This window comes from Podarcis filfolensis, assembly GCF_964270895.1.
Source record: "Podarcis filfolensis genome assembly, chromosome: 4".
NCBI lineage: Eukaryota > Metazoa > Chordata > Lepidosauria > Squamata > Lacertidae > Podarcis > Podarcis filfolensis.
The window spans coordinates 30,808,367-30,830,265 of NC_139607.1; the positions used below are offsets into that span (position 1 = coordinate 30,808,367).

The 21,899-nt window shown below is 43.7% G+C and overlaps 2 protein-coding genes across 3 annotated transcripts; one reads left to right on the top strand and one right to left on the bottom strand.

The window, feature by feature from the left end:
• Positions 1-2,177: 2,177 nt before the first annotated feature.
• On the bottom strand, positions 2,178-11,754 carry PDCL3 (phosducin like 3). 2 transcript variants are annotated; one of them, XM_083611076.1, is made up of 7 exons: positions 11,534-11,730; positions 9,252-9,384; positions 7,310-7,400; positions 5,065-5,208; positions 3,818-4,026; positions 2,610-2,796; positions 2,178-2,508 (listed from the first exon to the last, which is right to left on the bottom strand). In XM_083611076.1, exons 1-6 carry the CDS (start codon positions 11,537-11,539, stop codon positions 2,651-2,653), a joined length of 729 nt encoding a protein of 242 aa, XP_083467202.1. In that variant the 5' UTR covers positions 11,540-11,730; the 3' UTR covers positions 2,178-2,508; positions 2,610-2,650. The 2 variants fall into 2 exon arrangements, with proteins under 2 accessions (XP_083467202.1, XP_083467201.1); XM_083611075.1 differs by having other exon boundaries at positions 2,178-2,796; positions 11,534-11,754.
• Positions 11,755-18,712: 6,958 nt separating this feature from the next.
• Positions 18,713-19,126, top strand: LOC310761254 (histone H2A.J-like; the record flags this gene model as incomplete). Its single annotated transcript, XM_083611168.1, has 1 exon — positions 18,713-19,126. One exon carries the CDS (start codon positions 18,713-18,715, stop codon positions 19,124-19,126), a length of 414 nt encoding a protein of 137 aa, XP_083467294.1.
• Between the last annotated feature and the right edge of the window lie 2,773 nt (positions 19,127-21,899).

Below are 21,899 nucleotides of genomic sequence, written 5' to 3' on the forward strand. Positions count from 1 at the left end.
CGGTCACTGTAATGCGCCCCCAACACCCCCTCCAACGGTCAGAGGTCAGGATCCAATGGGCTTAAATTACAGGAAGAAAAAATCTGGTTGAGCATAAGAATTTCTTGATAGGGAGAACAGCTGAACAATGGAACCGATTACCTGGGGCCCGGGGGGGGGCGAGTTTGCCCTTCCTGGGCCTCTTCAAGCATAGAACCATCTGATACGGATGCTCAAAGTTTCCTGCAGGGAGTTGGGCAAGATGGTCTACAAGACTTCCTCCAACCAAATGGTTCTATGACATGAGGGCTCAATCCTTCCAGACATATTTGCAGATAAAAACTAGCTACCGTATTTCAATATGTACCTATGGCAGTGTGTATATATCCAGTTTCAAAATGTTACATGAAAAGTCACTCTTAAAGAGTTGAGGAAGGCTCAAATAATTTGACGTAACTTTTTGCAGAGCTCTTTATTAGAGTAGAATAGAGTAGTGTAGTGTAGTGTAGTGTAGTGTAGTGTAGTGTAGTGTAGTGTAGTGTAGTATAGTATAGTATAGTATAGTATAGTATAGTATAGTATTATAGTATGTCAGGCTATAGGTGAATACTCCGTCACATGAGAAAACCTTTCCTCACATGGAAAGCTAGCATGTCAGGAAAGAGGGTGTTTTATCTTTCTATGAGCAGTTTCTTGTTTTATATGTGAAGCAATTTTACAATATGTATCAAGTTGGACCAGATGATCTCCAGAGTCCTCTGCAATCTCTAAAACTGTATGATTCTATGCTGATTCCTCACTTCCAGTCTAAAATGGCACAGTCCTAATGGTCTTTCTGCATGTTTGGATTGGGAATTATATTTACTCAATAAAATATCCAGAAGCCTGAAGATTGACTGCATTCTACTGCATTATTTTTTTTTACAGCTTTTATGGGCAACAAAAAATATTTACAGCAGTCATAATTTACCTACTTTCAATACAAGACTAAATAGCACTTCTTCATGGGGGGCAAGGGGGCGGGAGAAAGATGCTCAGCCACTAAAGCTGCAGTATATACTGTACACGTTTACTTGGGAGTACCATATTTTTTGCCCCATAGGACGCACCTAGTTTTTTTTGGGGGGGGGAGGAGGAAATAAAGAAAAAAAAATTATTTCCCCCCCAGGCGCGGGGCTGGCGCGGGGGAAGCTCGGGCTTCCCCCGACCCCAGCCCCGAGAACAGCCTGCTATCCGCAAGCCTAGGGAGCCCGGCGGGAAGTCGCGCCGGTGTCCCCAGGCTTGCGGAGAGCTGCGCGAAGCCCGGGCGCGCTCTTCAGCGTGCCCCAGGCTTCGGAATGCAGGCAGCTCTGTGCAACCCTTGGGAGACCGGTGTGACTTCGCGCAGGGCTCCCAAGGGCTGCGCAGAGCTGCACGAAGCCCGGGACTGCAGGCAGCTCTGCGCAGCCCTAGGGAGCCCGGCACGAAGTCGCGCCGGTCTCCCGAGGGTTGCGCAAAGCTTCCTGAAGCCTGGAGAGTGAGAGGGGTCGGTGTGCACTGACCCCTCTCGCTCTCCAGGCTTCAGCGAAAGCCTGCATTCGCCCCATAGGACGCACACACATTTGCCCTTCATTTTTGGAGGGGAAAAAGTGTGTCCTATAGTGCGAAAAATACGGTAAGTTCTACTGAGCATGGAGGGGGGACTTGCCTCTGAGAAAACATATACAGTGGTACCTCGGGTTACATACGCTTCAGGTTACAGACTCTGCTAACCGAGAAATAGTGCTTCAGGTTAAGAACTTTGCTTCAGGATGAGAACAGAAATCGTGTTCTGGCAGTGTGGCAGCAGCGGGAGGCCCTGTTAGCTAAAGTGGTGCTTCAGGTTAAGAACAGTTTCAGGTTAAGAACGGACCTCCAGAATGAATTAAGTACTTAACCTGACGTACCACTGTATGCAATTGCACTAGTTTTACCAAAATCGAGAACATGTGGTGCAGGACAAATTTAACTGTTTAAAAATATCCTTCTGTTACATTTCAAGAATAGAATAAAACACACTGCATCTCCATGAGACAGTCAAAAAAATTTCAGAGTTTTCAAGATTTTAAGTAAATATATAAATACTGTATTCTCACTTTAATTCTGAGACCTTGGAAGCAATATTAGCCTTCTACAGTTGGATCTGCCCAATAAAATATACACAATGTTCCACACAACCCTTTAAAAATTAATCATGTATTTTTATTTGAGAATCAAGAATTGCATTATAGCCTTTTCCCAACCATAATGGAGTTGTTGGCCTTTGTCAAAAGCATAGAAATGACCAAGCACTCTCTGTGCTTAAAATTACTCTGGTACAGAGGAGAGAGTTGTCACCCAACAGCGGAAAGAGAACAAGCAAAACACCCAGAGGGTGAATGTGCTGTTGGTAGTTATGTCCACTGTAGGGAATGTCCACAACAAGCGCCTGATTCATCAGGAAGCCTTTCCAATTTCCTCCAATTTACTGCTCTGCAAGCCTCCACATAACCACGACTTTTTTAGTAAAATCTAAAAGCAAAAGCAAAAACCCATCAGTGGTATTTACGGGGCTGCAATCACATGCACTCTTTACATGGAAGTCAAGTCCCACTGAATGCAGTCAGACTAACTTCAGAGTAATCAGGCATAGAACTGAGCTTCGCACGAGGCCTTAGTCATCTTCTGGGTCACTTTCCTCTCTCCTTGCTGGGACAGAGCACCTGATGGAAGTCATCAGCTGGTCCTGGATCTGCTTCCTGGGGTTCTCCTCCAGGTCTGTCTTGATGGCGCCCGACTCAGAAATCTTCCACTCCAATTCTAAAACGCAAGAGAGAAGCATGACACACGGCAGTGACTTACAAGCTGGAACAACAAAAAGCATCTCTGTGTTCCTGCTCTTCGGAACGTGCGCTTCCCATCTGCTGTTTTCAAATTTGCTTTTACTACAATGCTAAGTTCCACACGAGCTCTTTGAAGAAAATGGAAATACGGTTAATTGCCTCAAAACTCCAGCATGTTCTCAGACAGACAAAAGCAAGGTCATCTTTATAACTGTTGTCAGGAGAGGCAGAAGCAGCTGTTAATGTTTCATCTGCTGTTTTAAAGGGAGATTTGAGAAACAAAAAGCAAGAATGCGTACACACTGCTCCCCATTACTTCCTGCTTCTTTCTTTACTGCCCCAACCCAGAAACACTTCCCACCTAGCAGCAGGTCTTTATTACATGGGCTCAAATTGGCTTACACCCCAGAAGTTGGAAGAAAGTCAATACTTCAAGTTAATCAGATGTCTCACTGTTAACAGTGATGGCAATCTAACCAGCCAGCCTCAATTACGTTAGGCAGAAAGAACAAAAAGGAAGGGGGGTGGGGAGGAAATTAATGTGATTCTGTTACGCAAGTTGACTTGTTCCACAGAGTCAGGGACAAAAATCCACAGAGACTGTGGCTTGCAGAGCTTGGATGTGAGGTAGAGATAGAACCAAATTAAGTGGACAATGTTCAGCAGTGTTTCAATCAGGTATGTTTTTATTGTATTTCTTTATAGGATTTCTTACCCACTTGTACCATAAGGCACCTGGGCAGGTTACAATTATAGCTGGGTACATAGGATGACTCTTTATCTTATGAGTCGTCTTTGCTGCCTTTGCATTCTTAAGAGTTTCTACGTACTTTGCAAAGTGCTTTGAATATCAGTTTAGTACCAAAAAGCAACCTATTAATGTTTTAAACACATAGAAGGGATTAGCCGCCAATCAATGCACACAGGGCACAAGGAGACAGTGACATGGGTTGTGTCCATTTGGGCCCTTTGTCAAGGTCTAAGTGGCAGCTACTTACCATCACTTGTCAGGTTCATGCCGCCAAACACCAGGGGTCCAATAAATTGGGCCTTGATGTCCCCTTCAAGGTAGACGAAGATTGTGGGGAGGTTTCTATCTGGATAGTTGGGTATGCAGGTTGTCGAAATGGCTTTGACAAACTTGACATCTGGGAACTTCCTTGCAAGTCCGTTTAAGTGTTGATTTATCAAGGCACAAAGAGGAATGCTTTGTTTTTTAAAAAGGAAAATGGGAAGAAACCCATTAAAGAGCCATGTTTTTTCCCTTTGTTTTCTTATTAATAAAAACAGCCATAAGAATAGGGAGAATGAAATTACAAGATAATAAAATAATAAAATGCCATGTTTTCCACGTGTCTCTGCAAAAGATATGCTCTACAAAAAACAAAACAAAATGCCCATTTCTAGAGTAGGTAACCTGATAGGAACATATTTAACCTTGCAAATGTGTTCTCTCACACAAAGGGGCGAATGCATCTTTTAAAACGGAGGCTGCTGTGACTCATACATTATTATTGTATTTTTATGTCATCATTTCTCCAATGGTTGTACACACGCTTTCCACTCTCTGAGTTTATCGTCACCACAACCCAGAGTGGTAGGTTATGTTAAGAGAGAAAGCTACTGGCCCAAGGTCACCTAGTGAACTTCTTGGCTGAGTGGGGATTTCAATTCAGGTCTCCTTGGTTCTCCAGTCACTACACCACACTGGTTCTCAGATCTACGCCTACCATTGCAAAGAAGAGAGATTTCCCACAACCTTTAAAATGTTTCCCCATTCCAATACAGGCACCCCCAATTTGCTTGGTGGTTGCATTCCGGGTCATCGCACATGACAGAGGAAAATATATAAATCCGTTACGGCCCTGCCCTGCAATGGTGCCTTTTCCTGCCACTTCTTGGTTTGCAGCGATGGGCATGTGCTTTGAACACTTGCAAAATGGTCGTTGCCTGTACACAACTACCCCCCTTCCTGGTTAAATGGCTAAAACAATGAAGCAAATCAATTCCTGATGATGTCACTGAACTGTAGTTGGGTGACTTTGTGTTTTAAAAATTCCTTTCATTTGCACAACAGATACCAACATCAGGGTTCTGAAAGAGCAAGGAAGGCTCGTCTGCCGAAGCATGTTTAGTTGGCTAAAACACAAAATGCAAGATCCCCAGTTTGGGGACAGTTTCATAAGACCAAACCTGCTACAGAAAAAACTGTGCAAACAGCAGTCATCTTGAAATGCTTGCTTACCCTTGCTTGTACAGGTGTAGTATCACCCATATATCCTTGCCAGCTTTGGTAATTTCTTGGATGTAATCCTGTCCCGAGATCTCTAAAACGTGTCCAAATTTATTCTTTGCTTGCAAGGCTTTCAATTCAGCTAGCCTTTGCTGCCTACACCATGGGAAAAGAATTAGAAAAGGAAACATACAGATGGATTTGAGACCAGAGATTGAGTGTTTAAGGCACTTCACATTTGTTATCTCAGGAAACCATGGTTTACTTTTATCCTTCCCTATCCCACACAAGATAAAGGAATGCCGAAAGCTTCCTGTACAGCTCCTGCATTAGGGAAGACAGAACCAGGATCAGGTCCTAGGTTCACAACTCATGTCTCACCACAACCACTATGCTTCCATCAAAATGGAAGGAGGCGAGAAGTTGAGACAAAAAAGGGCTTGATGACTGGTTTTGAAATGAGCCAAAATGTAAGTAACAAGGACAGTTGTAATTGATGAAAAATGAACCTTCAAAGGGGCTGAGGTGGAAAACCCAACCGGCAGTTGTGTGTTGGAGGTGCAACAAATCTCCCAGCTCCCATGCAGCTGTCTCTCTTTACACACTAACTTAGGATTATACTGTAACTACATCCACGCTGTCACCAATTCTGATCCCCAGCAACCCAGAGACCACAGCTGTTTGGAAAGCCACTGCTGTAAATGTAAGAGCACAGGAAGTGGCGCTGTACCATATTAACTCAGCACTGTCTACTCTAGGAGCGGGGAACTTCATACTCTTGGGCTACATGTAGCCCTCCAGGCACCTGTATCTGGCCCTCAAGACTCTCCCCAGTCCTAAAAGACCTACATTGGCTCCCAATATGTTTCCGAGCAGAATTCAAAGTGTTGGTGCTGACCTTGAAAGCCCTAAATGGCTTTGGCCCTATATACCTGAAGGAGCATCTCCATCCCCATCATTCAGCCCAGACACTGGGGTCGCACTCCAAGGGCCTTCTGGCGGTTCCCTCATTGAGAGAAGTGAGGTTACAGGGAACCAGGCAGAGGGCCTTCTCAGTAGTGGCACCTGCCCTGTGGAAAGCCCTCCCATCAGATAAGTATACATAGCATTGCAACCTTAGTTGCAGAGCCCAGGCTCGAATCTATGCTGGTGCAGCCAAAAGATTTAGGAATTCACCTGCCCGGCTGCTGTCTTAATAACACTGACTGTAAGCAAATCCCACTGAATGATACTTGCATCCAATGAAGCATAGGACTGCAGTGCCAATCCCTTTTTTTTCCTATAAAGGATCACATCTCAGTTGCAAATTATGAAACCCAGTTTCCAAGCTCCTGATGAATACAGGAAGGATTAGTGGAATTAGTGGGATCATAGGTGAATGTCAATATCACACTGTTCTATTGATTCACAGATTGAAAAAGCAGGTGAGAGAAGATAAACCACAACAGTATTGACAAACCTGCAGTACTGAGCAGTTGCTAAAAACTGGGCACTTATCATTTCTAAGCACAATATTCGTTTTGCAGATGTTGATTGCTAGAGGTGTATGTAATGATCTTTAGAACTGAACTGTAATTTGCAAGGTCAGATGTTTTAAAGAATTCATTTTAGAAGCTGCATTTAACACAGTAAACACTAATAACATGAGTTCTAAGATAACCCTAAATACAGAGAGATGAGAAGTTATTAAACAAATCCTACTGCCACTGCGAATATGCTGTCTAAACTTTTAACCTTTGATCCTCCAGGAAGAATTTGCGTCCTCTTATTTTTTGTGATAGCCCTTTCAGCTACTGTTATTTAGAGGGCTACCAAGAGGCGGCCTGATTTGGCTAAAACTGAAGGAAAACCAGGGGGTGGGTCTTGAAGATTTCATTAATTCTCTTATCTATTGCAGGGGTCAATAAATCCTAGCTGGCCTTCCTGGCCAGCCCAACCTGTTTTTGCCCATCTTCTCCAACTGTGGAGGAGGATGAGCCATTGCAGGGAGAGATGGGGACTCCCTCCCATTCTGCTGAGCCACGGACACTAAGAAAACAGCAAAATGTCACATGGCTTTTCAAGTGTCTTAGAGGTTCAATGCAGTGTCAAGGAGAGCCCTTTCCTTTCTCCTATTCTTCTCAAGTCAGCATGGCATCAGGGAGAGTCCTCCTACTGCTCCAGGCTTGGGGTTCTCCCCAACTACCTGCTCAAAAAATGTACACACCAGCGCTTAACTGGCAAGCACGTTTGTGGGTCTTGGACAGAGTGCTCTAACCTGTACATTTCCATAGCCCGTTCATCTTCCTCATTGAATTCATCTTCATTTTCTTCAAGTTCTTCCAGGGTCATGTCTTCATATGTTTTCACTGTTTGTAAGAAATGCAAGGTCATCAGCATGGCACAGAATAAAAGCCAACCATTATTGGAGCTCTGAATGGGTACACAAGGTTGATACCAGTCTTAGAATTTTTTTTATATGTTTTAGTTGTTTAATTACTTTATCATTGTGTTTGCTGCTCTGGGCAATATAAATTTAATAAATAACAACAACAGAATCTCTTTCATCATGAAATAATTAATTTCCAAACGAGAGATCTTGGTAATTAAGAACCAATGAAAGTATTATACGGCAAGGAGTATCTACCTCATGTTTGCCGAGATAAACATTCTGCACAATAAAACCAAGATACAAATCTGCTAGATGTTACAAAAGAGAAGTGAATTCCATCTTAAATCCAGGTCCTCACAAAATCCAGGATTCCAGGCACCACACTGTCTCAGCAACTCTGCTTCTGTAACTTACATCCTGGGAGTTATCATTTGCTACAAGGCTGCAGCTCCTGCTGAGTAAGCTCTTATTTTAGGCAGCTATCATCAGTTCACTTTCTAAATGATGTGAAATATGGAAGGCAATTAGTCCAAACCAACGGATGCGCTCTTGTCCAATAAAATATTTTCTAATGATCAAAAGAGCACCCCACAAGGTCAAAGAAATCTCTCCAAAGAGAAGCATTTTATTTACCAAGGCACTTCGGAGCCATCACACTAATTCCCACAAAAAGACCTGCAGGTGCATAAGATGATGTAAAGCAGGTAGTGGGTTGGAGGGAAGACCTTCCTGAGAATGAGGGGGTTGCATTCCTTATAGAACAGCATTGTGAGGGCTGCATGCCACTGGTGTGTAGGAGCCAGAGGCAAAAAGAGTGGGATCAGAGGCATATGGAAACCCAGCCAGATGGGCGGTGTATAAATAATAAAATCATCAAATCATCAACAAAAGTAGGTGAGCAGTAGAATACATCCCAGCCATGCAGTTTCTACATTCCCCCTCCATATATACATCTAGGCAGTTCAAGGACTCATAACAAAAGCACTAGAGGAGGGGGTGCATCAGATCCAACGAGGGTTGTGGCCTGGGAAGAGAGAGCATGGCCTGAGGAGGCAGGACTTGAAGGAGATTCTGAAAGGCTGGGCAGAGAGATATGAAGGTTTACATTTGCCCCCTAGGCCTGAGGTTCTGTGCCCCTGATGTGAGGGGAAGCGTTGCAACGCAGGTCCACAGTTTTAGATCACCCCATTACAGTTGTCAAGAGAAATTCATCCATCTATATTTTTAAGTATCTATTCAAGATTTTATCCCAGTTTGCACAAGTTGCATCCCACAGTGAGCATTGGTGGGTCCTGCAGAAAAATATACTGCTGACTGTGCTGAAAAATAAAAAAGCTATAATTTACAATAATTTAAACTGATTTACAATGATACAAAAGTGCAACAAAAAGTGCAAGAACAATTTGTTTTATACCTCTGCTAGGTTCATAGTCTATTCACTGAACAAGAAATCTGGATCCAGACTCTGTTTCATCAATTGTCCTTCCCTATGGGATTAAAACCCTAATGCCCACCCGGGTTGTAAGGATTTCACCTGGGAGTCCCCCAAAAGAAGCCTTATGATTTCCCAGAAGCCCTGGAAGTTCTATATGTCTCTTTGAGTGTCCTCATAGCTCAATATGATGCTCTGTAAGGACTAATCTCAATATTTTTCAAGGTCTCAGAGGGGGTGAGGAAGCACCAAACTCCTTTCTCGAAGGTTATCCATACCTCAAAATGCAATGAATGCACCATGAGGCCTTGGTGTGCTCTGTATAGGTTGATACATTCTGGTGACAAGGCAAGGTAGATTACAGAAACATCACATTAAATCAACTGAAGGGCTTACCAACAGATTTTTGCTGGATTATCTGCTGCTCCCTTTCCTCTTCAGCTTGTTCTTGCTCTTTCAGCTTTTCTTTTGGAGGAAGAATGCCTTTTTTACGTAAGATGTCATTCCACTCTGTGTCCGCATTAGGATCCTAAAGCACATAGAATTGTCAGAGCCCAAACTTACAACCAGTGGGGGTTTTTTGTGATGGTACCCACCAGTAGGGCAGAGCAATATATCAATATATTGCCCCAAACTAGTTTGAAGTCCATATTGTGATATTGGTTTCATAGTTTTAGACCTGGCAATATAATTTGAATCGGGGGGGGGGGGTGCGTGTGTGCGTGAGCTATGAGAAACTCACAATGTGGGAAAGCCGACATGTGAAGCCAGCCTCTACACAGCCATCCTTATTTCAGACATTATCCTTATTTCAGACATTGTGCTATATCAGTATATCAGACATTGTGATATATCAGCATATCACAATGTTTAGCTGGTGATCTATCGCAATGTTGAAAACCAGATATTGGCCAGGCCTACCAACCAGTTTGAGACGCGGGTGGCACTGTGGGCTAAACCACAGAACCTAGAACTTGCTGATCAGAAGGTCGGCGGTTCGAATCCCTGCAACGGGGTGAGCTCCTGTTGCTCAGTCCCTGCTCCTGCCAACCTAGCAGTTCAAAAGCATGTCAAAGTGCAAGTAGATAAATAGGTACCGCTCCAGCGGGAAGGTAAACGGCGTTTCCGTGCGCTGCTCTGGTTCACCAGAAGCAGCTTAGTCATGCTGGCCACATGACCCGGAAGCTGTACGCCGGCTCCCTCGGCATATAGAGCGAGATGAGCGCCGCAACCTCAGAGTCATCCGGGACTGGACCTAACAGTCAGTGGTACCTTTACCAACCAGTTTAGAGTACTGTCACATCCTTTTTTTGCTGCCCATGGCAGCCATCTTGTGTTGGTACCCACAATTGTTTTATCAAGATGTGATTGCCAGCCCTTCATTCTTTAGCCCCCCCCCCCAAGCACTCCAGCACCTTCACTATCAAAACCCAAGTTTGGCACTGAAGAAACTTAACCCCCCAGTTGTTCTGGACTGCAACTCTCACCAATCCTAGCCAGCACGGCCAATGGTTAGGGAGTTATAGTCCACAACATCTGGAGCCATGCTGGTCACTGTGGCTTTTTTTCTTTTAGGATTCCAACAAACACTATACAAAACGTATTCTACATAAGTATGCAGGCTTCAATCCAATGCGTATATATGTGGGAAGAAGTATCACTGAAATCAGTGGGCTTTTTTCCGAGTAAACATTTATGATTCATCTCAATTCCACTTTCCAGTAGAAAAAAAGGCCTGAGCTGCTTAAATAAAACAAATACATACTGGAAAAAGCAAGTAAAGTTTTGGATTTCATACACATACACATACACATACACATACACAGGACTACATTAAACTAGTGTCCAGAGGGTAGCGGGATTAGTCTGTTGAAACAAAAACGGAAAAGAACATAGAGCAAGATGCCATTTAAAAAAAACTATTATGGCATAATCAGTTTGTGGACTAAAATCGACATCATCAGGCACATGAAGAAATATCCTGAGTTGCTTGTATAAATAGACATGGATTGGTGTGTGTTGTAAACAGTGAGGCAGAGGGAAATGAAATGTACTAACTGTGACCATTGTATTAACAGTGACCATTCACAAAGAACGTGTAAGTGATGTCACAGCTATCCTACCACTGGAAAGCAGAGCTGCTACACATCACTCAGGCTCAATTAGCAGTCACAGTTGCAGCCTGCCAACTTTACTCTCCCCTATCCCATACAAAATTACAGTTCATTTCTTCAGTGCTAAGTGCAGGAAGAATGACTTTTTTAAGAACTCAAACAATTCCAGCTTCCCCACCTCCTGTGTTCGAAAGAATACCGGCCCCCCTTGATCGCCTCCGTTTCTTCTCCTGCAACTAGCAAATGCAACGCAGCCTGGAGCGCATGCTCGCGAAAAGAAGAAAGCCGACGGGTGGAAGGGAAACACGGAGGCCTTTCCTTCCCCGACAGGAAGAACCACCGCGTGTCATCTTTGCAACCCAACACACGGGAAGCAGAAAGCGAGCTGATCTTCCGGGTTTCAGCTACCTTGGGCAGGGATCGTTCGTGGACCTGCCCAGACCGTGCTATGTCCCACTCGCGTCCCCAGCCCCGTTTCCCCTTCTCCAGATAAAGCGATCCCATTACGCAAAGGGGTCTCCCGGCAGGTGACCAGAAGGGAGGATCCAGCTCAGAGTAGCTCACCTGCATGTTTGGGGAGCGGGGTGTCCCAACTTTGCTGCTGTTGCTGATTGAGGCAGGTCCTCCTTAGGTGCTCCACGTGGATCCCGGGGGTCGCTGAGCCGGCCACCTCCAAGAGCGCACAAGCTCGCGTTACACGCCCAGCTGACGCGCCTGCCCGACTTGCCCGTATTAGGACTGATCCGGGCACTTTCTCTTGCTGGTCGGAGGAGGGAGCAGCGAAAGGCTCTCGGAGGAGGCGGGGTGCCGAGAAGGGTGGGTGACGGGAAGGAAATCAGTAGCAAGGGACCGCCCACCTTTCCCTGGGCTCTGGAAACCCAGCACGTGTTGTTGTTTTTGCCACCACATTTGCTGGTTGCGCATGTAATAATATGCGTGTGCGTTTAAAAAAAAGGAGATCTGTTATAATTGAATCACCATGGGCATTTGAATAGGGTTGTTAGAGGAATTTTAAGGTCTTATATGTATATATATATCGAATAAATGTTCATAAATGTACAAGGCAAACACACATGCATAAGTACAGTGGTACCTCGGGTTAAGTACCTAATTCGTTCCGGAGGTCCGTTCTTAACCTGAAACTGTTCTTAACCTGAAGCACTACTTTAGCTAATGGGGCCTTCTGCTGCTGCCATGCCTCGAGCCCGATTTCTGTTCTTATCCTGAAGCAAAGTTCTTAACCCGAAGCACTATTTCTGGGTTAGCGGAGTCTGTTACCTGAAGCGTATGTAACCCGAGGTACCACTGTATAGTGTCTGAAACAGTACAGGAGAGCAATCCTGAACCCATTTTGACTCTCCCAAATTCACCTCAAATATTTCTCTGTAGGGACGCGGGTGGTGCTGTGGGTTAAACCACAGAGCCTAGGACTTGCCGATCAGAAGGTCGGCGGTTCAAATCCCTGTGACGGGGTGAGCTCCTATTGCTCGGTCCCTGCTCCTGCCAACCTAGCAGTTCGAAAGCACGTCAAAGTGCAAGTAGATAAATAGGTACCGCTTTCAGTACAGGGGCACAAAGGTGCAGGATATTTCGGTGTGCCCTGCTGGGTCAGATCTAAGGCTCACCTAACCAGCATTCTGTTCCCGCAGTGCACTCTTGTCAGAATGCTTGTTAAATTAACAGTGTGGGAAAGGGTGAACATGGGGGTGACCAAAATGGTGCCAGCAACAAGCACTGAATGCACATCATCGCACAGCATTTGCACACCTTAGGTATGTGGAAACAAATCACTTGCTGTTCAGAGGCAGCTGTCGCAAGCTTGTAGCCAATGTCCTCCCAGGAAAGTTCATTAAGATGACAATAGAACATAACCTGAGTTTATTCCCAACATCATGTAGCCCGATTATGGCATCTAATTCCACTAGCAGGCCTTGAATAATCGGTGAAGAGTACAGCTTCATTCCACATACCATACCATCGGGCCTGCAAAAGGCCTCTAGTTGCACAACAAGCTCCCATCCCAGTTTTTATTTTTAAAAAAGTTTTGAATCCGTTCTTTACTCACAAAGAAACCATGCCCAAGCTTTATATTGCACAATTTATTATTACAAAAATATTATTAAAACACACAAATATAGAGTTCTTCCTAGCGAAAGTGCTACATGAAAAGGACGAGGAGCTTTTTCAGACAGTAAGAGACAGAAAAGTCACATGAGGTCAGGTCCCCTTATAAGGTTCCTCCTGGGGAACAGTGGACGGTGCTGTTTTCTTTGGAAGAAGCAGAGCATTGATGTGGGGGAGAACTCCACCTTCCGCAATGGTCACATGTGCAAACAGCTTGTTCAACTCATCATCGCTTCTGATCGCCAACTGGATGTGGCGTGGCCCAATTCGCTGCCTCTTGTTCTCATGAGCAGCATTTCCCGCCAGCTCCAGTAGCTCTGCAGTCAGATATTCCAACACGGCAGCCATGTACACCGAGGCGCCAACACCCACTCTTTCTGCATACCGACCCCGTCTCAAAAGACGTCCAATGCGGCCCACTGGGAACTGCAAGCCAGCTCTTGCACTCTTGTTTTTTTGTTCCTTGGTTGCAGGCTTTGCAGGCTTCTTGCCACGCCCAGACATCCTGGATCCTACAGGTAAGAGAGGAGAGCCCACCTTCATTACACAATGCAAATGGTTTTGTCATATTGCTAACAATATGGAAGGAAGAGTAAGCGGAGAACCAAGCGCCTAAGAACTTGCTGTAATAATGACCTAGAATGTGGCCTTAAGATAAACAGATCAATCTTCTGCAAGTTCAGTCATGTTAGAACCAGGTCAGCCAAAGGGAAGCCCCACAGCAGTTGCTGGACTCCAATTCCCATCAGCCACGGCAACTATGACCCAGGCTGAAGGATGAAGTGGGCTGCAGGCCGAAAACATCCAAAGGGCACCAGTTGGACTATACCTGTTTCAAAACAATCCCACTACTCCATGGTAAGTGATAGAAAGCTAGGGAAATCGAAGAGTTTTGCCCCTGCTACATGGTGTTAAACCAATGCAGGTGCCACGCCTCCCTATTAGGAATATTATCATGTGACTTGTTCTCAAGACATTAGAGACCCTAATGGCTACAATGAAAAGCTTCATCTACTGCAGGATTCCCCAACCTTCGGCCCTCCAGATGTTTTGGACTACAATTCCCATCATCCCTGGCCACTGGTCTTGCTAGCTAGGGATCATGGGAGTTGTAAGCCAAAACATCTGGAGGGCTGCAAGTTGGGGATGTCTGATCTACTGGATTTCTAAAACTCATACTACTGATTAATCTACTGTTGGCAGGCCAAAATGAGCAATTTTGGCTTTATACATCACATTTTTCTAAAAGGCTTATGCAAGTCAAGGGAGGGATGGAATTCCAGTAGCCCTCAGCAGCATACATAGCTAGCTCTTTAAACATAATATTTCTTATTAATATTACCTTATAATTAAACCACTAGCATGTTTTTAAAAATAAAACCACTCACCTCCTTCAGTGAAACACTTGAGTTATGACTCTTCTCCAGTCAACGAAAGAATTTTCTCCCTTTTGAACATGGCTCTCATTTTAAACTCCTCTGTTGATGCTAATGTGGGAGTTTGATCAGCTGTGTTTGAATGAAAGTTCCCGCAGCTGTATCCACTTTCCCAGTAGTTCTGACTGAATTGGTTTCAACTTGGCTATTTTGGTGGCAGAACACAATTCTCTTACTTTAGAGAAGTTCCCTTGTGATCAGTAGGTTGTTCAATAGAATGATGATCACACTTTCAGAAAGCTAATTTCAATTCTGAAGGAGGGTATAGCATAATTAACACTAAATATATTTTCCAGCTACCAAGGAAACTTTGATTTTTACTTAAAGATGGAAACAAACATGGCTAAGAGCCACCTTTTCATATCTTTAAATAAATGGAGGATAAACTATTTCTCCTGATTTACTTGTGTGTTTACATGTCTTGTTAATTATTCATTCCTCTCACACTTTTCAATTCATTTCCAGTCACTTTCCAAAGTGCAAAAAGTCCATGAGGGGATATGTTGTGTTATGGCAGCAGAGCATTTTAGCACACTGAATACATTACCATTTGCTGCCATTTTATGACACCCCAAAAATGAACTGCCTGAGGCTGTAGCCTCACTCTACCCAATGGGAGGGCTGGTTAGGGAAAGCTTCTGGGAGTTTTGTGGCACTTTAAAGCCTTCACCATTGACATCGTCTTCTTCTTTGGTGATCACTCATAGCCGAGTAAGATTGTCTTCCATGAATATGGTCTTAACCATGTGTGTGTCTGTGACTGTGGAGGCCAATTCTGGATTCACACGTCCTTCCACGGTAGGAGATACCTCTATGATTCTATGATTCTACCTCACCATTATGGCACAAGCTTACAAGCCAGCTGCTTCTGCTGCATTGTATCAGTTCGTGGCTAAACCAAACTTTGTGGCACTATTAAAAGACTAACAGATTTACTGAGGCCTTCCAAGTGCCACGAGATTCTTTGTCACTTTTGCTGTAATCTATTTTTAGAGAAGTTTTTAATGTTGGAAGTTTTATTCTGTTTTTAGTCCTCTGTTGGGAGCCGCCCAGAGTGGCTGGGGAAACCCAGCCGGATGGGCGGGGTATAAATAATGCAATTATTATTATTATTATTGTTATTGTTATTATTATTATTATTAGATACGCAAGCTTCCGCTCTGTGCTTTGTTGCTACCTACTGATGCATCATTTGAAAGCAAGCACCAGATAACAACCCTGTTATAAGAAAAAACTGCCCCTTTTCCCTTATGGGGTATCAAAGAGCCCATATAGAGTCCTTATGTAGGTTTTCTATTGGTAGGAGAAAATAACAGAGGCCAGCCAGAGAATATTGAGAAGCAAAGCAGCTAGTAAGCATGATCTTTATTAAACTGTTGCAACAGGGTCCCCCACTCCCCCCACACAGGGAGGGAGGAGAGGAACCCTGAACAATGGTGTGCAAGCTCTTATATAGACTTTTGGAATTGGCCTCCGCTGTAGCTCAAGACCACCTCCTAAAACATCATACATACATCACAGGGGGATGGTCTACAGCAGAAAACCTGTCTGTCAGGATACCCAATAATGTCCAATCATTGCTCAACCTGGGCCATTCTTTTGTGATGGTAAATACTTTAGTTCCTGAATCTCTTACACATATTGATAGTTTGCGCAGCTTAACAGATACTTGCCAGACAAATTTTGCAAGGGAAGGCGTAAGCCCCTACAGTCCAAGACAACTGGAAAGCTTTTCCCATTTCCTTCCTCCATGCAGAGAAATAAAGGTAAAGGTAAAGGGACCTCTGACCATTAGGTCCAGTCATGACTGACTCTGGGGTTGCAGTGCTCATCTCGCTGTATTGGCCGAGGGAGCCGGCATACACCTTCTGGGTCACGTGGCCAGCATGACTAAGCCGCTTCTGGTGAACCAGAGATAAATAGGTACCGCTCCGGTGGGAAGGTAAACGGCTTTTCCGTGGGCTGCTCTGGTTCGCCAGAAGCGGCTTAGTCATGCTGGCCACGTGACCCGGAAGTTGTATGCTGGCTCCCCCGGCCAATAAAGCGAGATGAGCGCCGCAACCCCAGAGTCGGTCACGACTGGACCTAATGGTCAGGGGTCCCTTTACCTTTTAGGGAGGGAGATTGGTTACTGAGGTAACTTGAGCTGAAATGAAATTGCTAATCAGCTTGTTACAGTTGAGGAGAGACAAAAATAGACCCCAAAAAGTCTGGGTGGGGGATACTTGAAAGAGAGAAAGTGTATAGTGCTCTTAAGATAACTTCTAAAACCAAGGTCCATTTCTGTTTGCTCTACTTTGATATGATATGGCTGTCATAACATTCAAACCAATCATAATAAATGCTCAATATAAGTATGGAGGAGCCCATAATCTTAAAACGGGCCGTGAGAGGAGATAGCAGATGTTCAAATTAGACTCCACCAGGTTCTGTGCAGGTTTCAGGTTGTCATTGGGACTGCAGGGGTAAAATAAAACATACCATAGTTTATCCTCCATTGTTTAACATATAAAACCCAGCTGTTACCCATATCTCTATTTCCATCTCTCAGTGGAAAGTTTCATTGGTAGGTAGAAAACATCTTGAATGTGGTCTAACCAAGGCAGAATAGAATGCTTCTATTACTTCCCTTGAGAATTAAAATTAGCTTTCTGAAAGTGTCATAATTGTGGTAAAATACCCTCTCAAACCCTATTGATCGCAATGAGACTTCTTTAAATTAAAAGGATTAGTATCCATTAAAGTCAGAAATACTGACAAATTGGATGCAGCTGTTCTGAACAAATTGGTTTAAAAAGAGGGTTATGTCAAAGGAGGAGAAAACTCTTGTCTTTGTAGTTGTCTGCTGTAATAAGAAGGTCAGTGGGTTTTTTGAAATGAAAAAAATGCAAGTGGTTTAATTAGTTTATAATATAAGAGCAATACATATAAGTATTACCTATGTTATGCTTAAAGATAATATGTTATGAAAAATACATTATGCTTAACAATAATATATATTAGCACATGTATATTATGTGTACTACTGATTGCTGTTAGATTTTCCTTTCCTTTTTAATTTTTAAAAGCTTTTTAGGGGGGTGGGAAACCCTGCTTGGCCTTTAATGGTAGGCTAATCATGTTTTTTAAGAAATATAGCAGATGAAACTTTTAACTGTATGGTGAGACATAAGGCCTTCTAAGGTCTGAGGAGCAAGCCACCATTGGAGGTGTACAATAGCATTCCCAGTAAAGAGGCATAGCTCCTGCATTGACTTAACACCATGTAGCTGTATTTTAGAGAATAAAAATTATATACCCACTTAGTAATTATTTTAAAAATTATATGACACTGACATCTTTTTTGATGAAGCAGAATTCTCCAGCAGCTTTTTGTCCTAGCACTTTTTGCTACTGACTGAACAAACTTTGTGCTATCAGTGGCAAAAATTCCATCTTCCTAGCTTTCTATACCTTACTATGGGGTGGTAGCATTGTTTTAAACAGGGATAGCAAACATGGTGCCCTTTTGGATGCAGGCCTTCCAAGTGTTTCTATTGTGTTCCAGGGACGTTCCCGATTTAGAAAAGCATCCCAGTTTCTTACTTGATCCTGGAATGTCCCATTTTTCCTTAGGATGTCCCTATTTTAATTGGAGAAATGTTGGAAGGTACTGAGCTATCCAACCCTCAAGCCATCTGAAGTTAATCCTGTATAGGGAACGTTGTTTAAGGTTTTATTATGTTTTTATATCTATTAGAAGCTGCTCAGAGTGGCTGGAGCAACCCAGTAAGATGTATGGAGTATAAATAGTAAAATTATCATTATGGAATGAGACGTCCTTATGTTCATCGGAGAAATGTTGGATGGTATGCAGATGTTGTTGGCCTACAATCCTTCAGCCTGGATCGTAGTTGCTGTGGCTGATGGGAATTGGAGTCCAGCAACTGGTGTAGAGCTCCTCTGTGGCTGACCTGGTCCTAAAATGGCTGAACTTGATTTGGCAGAAAACCAGTCTGCTTAGAAGAATGTAAATCTTAAGGCCACATCCTAGGTCATTATTACAGAAAGTTCTTAGGCATTTGGTTCTCCGAATACTCTTCCTTCCAGATTGCAGGAAGGTCAACTAGGCTTTGGACACCTCACAAAGCTATTTGCATTGTGTAATGGAGGTGGGCTCTCCCTCTTATTTGTAGGATCCAGGATGTCTGGGCGAGGCAAGAAGCCTGCAAAGCCTGCAATCAAGGTAAAAAAAAGCAAAAGTGCAAGAGCTGGCTTGCAGTTCCCAGTGGGCCGCATTGGACGTCTTTTGAGACGGGGTCGGTATGCAGAAAGAGTGGGTGTTGGCGCCTCGGTGTACATGGCTGCTGTGTTGGAATATCTGACTGCAGAGCTACTGGAGCTGGCGGGAAATGCTGCTCATGAGAACAAGAAGCAACGAATTGGGCCACGCCACATCCAGTTGGCGATCAGAAGCGATGATGAGTTGAACAAGCTGTTTGCACATGTGACCATTGCGGAAGGTGGAGTTCTCCCCAACATCCATACCCAGCTTATTCCCAAGAAGACTCTGCAGCGTAAGGAAGCCACAGGACACCCCGAATCCCAGGAATTATAAAACTTTCAGCATTTCAGCATCTTGCAAGAACAGACTCTGCCAGAAAGGTTGTACTGTCAGAAGCTTAGCTTTTGTTCTTTGGGGCATTCATCATTAGTATGGTCTGTTGTAAAAAAAACAAAACAAAAACAAAAACAAAAACTTTAAATGTTTATTAAATGTTAAAATAAAGGCAAATTCTATAATGTACAGAGAAATGTATGCTTTTAATTAGCCTTACTGGTTGTGTCTAATGACCTGTGAACTAGCTACAATATCTTTCCTACTTGTATGACCTTCCATTACAGATCCACACAAGTTGTTGTGTGAAGCAATTGAGCTGTTATTTTTAAGACCTATGGGTTCCCAGCCACTGACCTATGAACTTAGACATTGGCCAGCTTGATTGCTTGCTTCACCACCTTCTTGACCCTGCAGTAGCGCAATTCTTGTAATGACCTTGGGCTGTGACTGATCTCAAGTATTATATACTTGATAATAGGACGCGGGTGGCGCTGTGGGTTAAACCACAGAGCTTAGGACTTGCCGATCAGAAGGTTGGCAGTTCGAATCCCCATGACAGGGTGAGCTCCCGTTGCTCGGTCCCTGCTCCTGCCAACCTAGCAGTTCAAAAGCACGTCAAAGTGCAAGTAGATAAATAGGTACCACTCCGGCGGGAAGGTAAACAGCGTTTCCGTGGGCTGCTCTGGTTCGTCAGAAGCAGCTTAGTCATGCTGGCCACATGACCCAGAAGCTGTACACCGGCTCCCTCGGCCAATAAAGCGAGATGAGTGCCACAACTCCAGAGTCGGCCACAACTGGACCTAATGGTCAGAGGTCCCTTTACCTTTTATACTTGATAATGGTGGAGTAGCTAGAGGTGGTGGCCCCTAGCATCCGACAAAGACAGCCACTTTGGGGTACAGAGTTGTTTGTGTTTTCCATGCAGCCTGCTCTGTGCCCCCTAAGCTAGCTGGCTGCCCTCAGGCAAGGTGGAGAGTACTATCTCATCAGTAATGAGGTAAGATTAAAATGCCAGCCTGCTAGATTTTGCTATGTAGAATGGAGCAGGCCGGGCAGCATCTTGTCTTTCACTTCAGGTTTCAAAATTTGTTTTAGTTGACCAAAATTATCTGCTGCTTGATTGTAACAAGCTTTCCAATCATTTTACCAGAAATGTCTTGAGCTAGCTTTGGAAGCAGCCAAGTAATATCACAGTTAGGAGTGTGCGCCAATGTGAATCAGCTTCTTGTAGAATGCAATCCTAGCCAGATTTGCTTGCAAGTCGTTCTTGCTGACAGCAGTTGATTTGCTTTCAAATAAGCACACTTAGGACCACAACCTTAATGCGTACAATTTGCACTGTAATGGCTGAGGCAGATGGAGGTGATATGTTTCGGTTTGCAGCTTCACCACCCATACCTTCAACCCTCTAATTTGATGTAAAATGCGTTCATTAGAAGAAAGATATGTTGAAATTAACATACCAAAGTGTTTACGTCTCAGGTTTTCTGCATGTGAGTTTGAAATGTACAACTTCAAATATCTTTTAGATCCCTATGAGATAAAACCAAGATGGTGTTTTGGAACCTCCTGCAAGGTTTTAATATACATTACTAGTTCAGCTTCACGTGGCCCCGTGATGGAGATGAAATTGTGTTTTGCTCGCCGAGTTAACTGAAAAACCACAGAATGGCTTCCACCAGTCTTTGTCAATTAAGGAACAGGGCTTGACCATTAGAGAGTTTTGTTTCTTCTTTTTTTAAAAAAGTGTTGTCATCCTCTGTTCTGTTCCCTTTAGCGATGGGCTGTGATTCACTTCCCCAGGAATGAACAGGAGGATTTGCCCATAGCTGAAGTTGAATTCAGACTTGAAAGTTTTAATGAATACCTTGTGTGTGCCACTGAAGTCTACTGTGTGCTGAAAATACTCTTGTGGGTTTGGGTGGGCAAAATTCAAAGTTTTAATTTTCTTACAGTTTTAAAGACTTTTTGACCTATATCAAAATTGTTCACCCTACTCTACTCTTGGATTATTGTGTAATGGTGGTCCAAATCCAGAACTGGCCCACTCTCTCTGGATCATTTCTGACAGGTTTGTGGGGCCATTAATCTGTCAATCACTTGATGGACAGAACCTATCCCAGAGGCAGACAGAATCCATATTTGTCCTTCCTGTTCTGATTTCGTTCACGTACGTCTTAAATTATGTCCCGGGGGATTTTTAGGATGATTCCAGGAAAATCTTTAAAAATCTGGAGATCAAAACAGTAATTAAAAAAATAAGTGAGGAGTCCACATGAGTTGTACCAAAGGCAGTTCTTTTATCTCCACTTCTGCTGCTTTAAACAGTTTAAAGCTGAGGCCTGGAGCGGCTTGAAGGCACATCACTTCTGCCATGCCTGATAAAAATGCTTTTTAAAATGGTGCAGGAACCATGCTACTTCATGTGTACTTCTATGTGCTGAGGGCCATTGCATGTGGCTGCCTCTATGTTGTACTGATGGGGACAGCTTCTCTTTTAAGCTGCTGAACTCACAAACGTAAGGAAGGATAATATCTAATAAATATATCCTCCCCAAGCAGCTATTCACATCCCAACAACTTGTCCCTTTATGCCACAAATAAAGTAGACACATCTGAGTAACTATTCACTGAATCGTAATTATTTCTTTTTAACAAAGAACACATTTGGGTTTCTGCTAAATGAGGACATGGCAAACCTAAATGAATATTCAGCTGGGTACATATGGGGATTGGGAGGGTATAAAGGGAGGGCATGAACACACAGAGA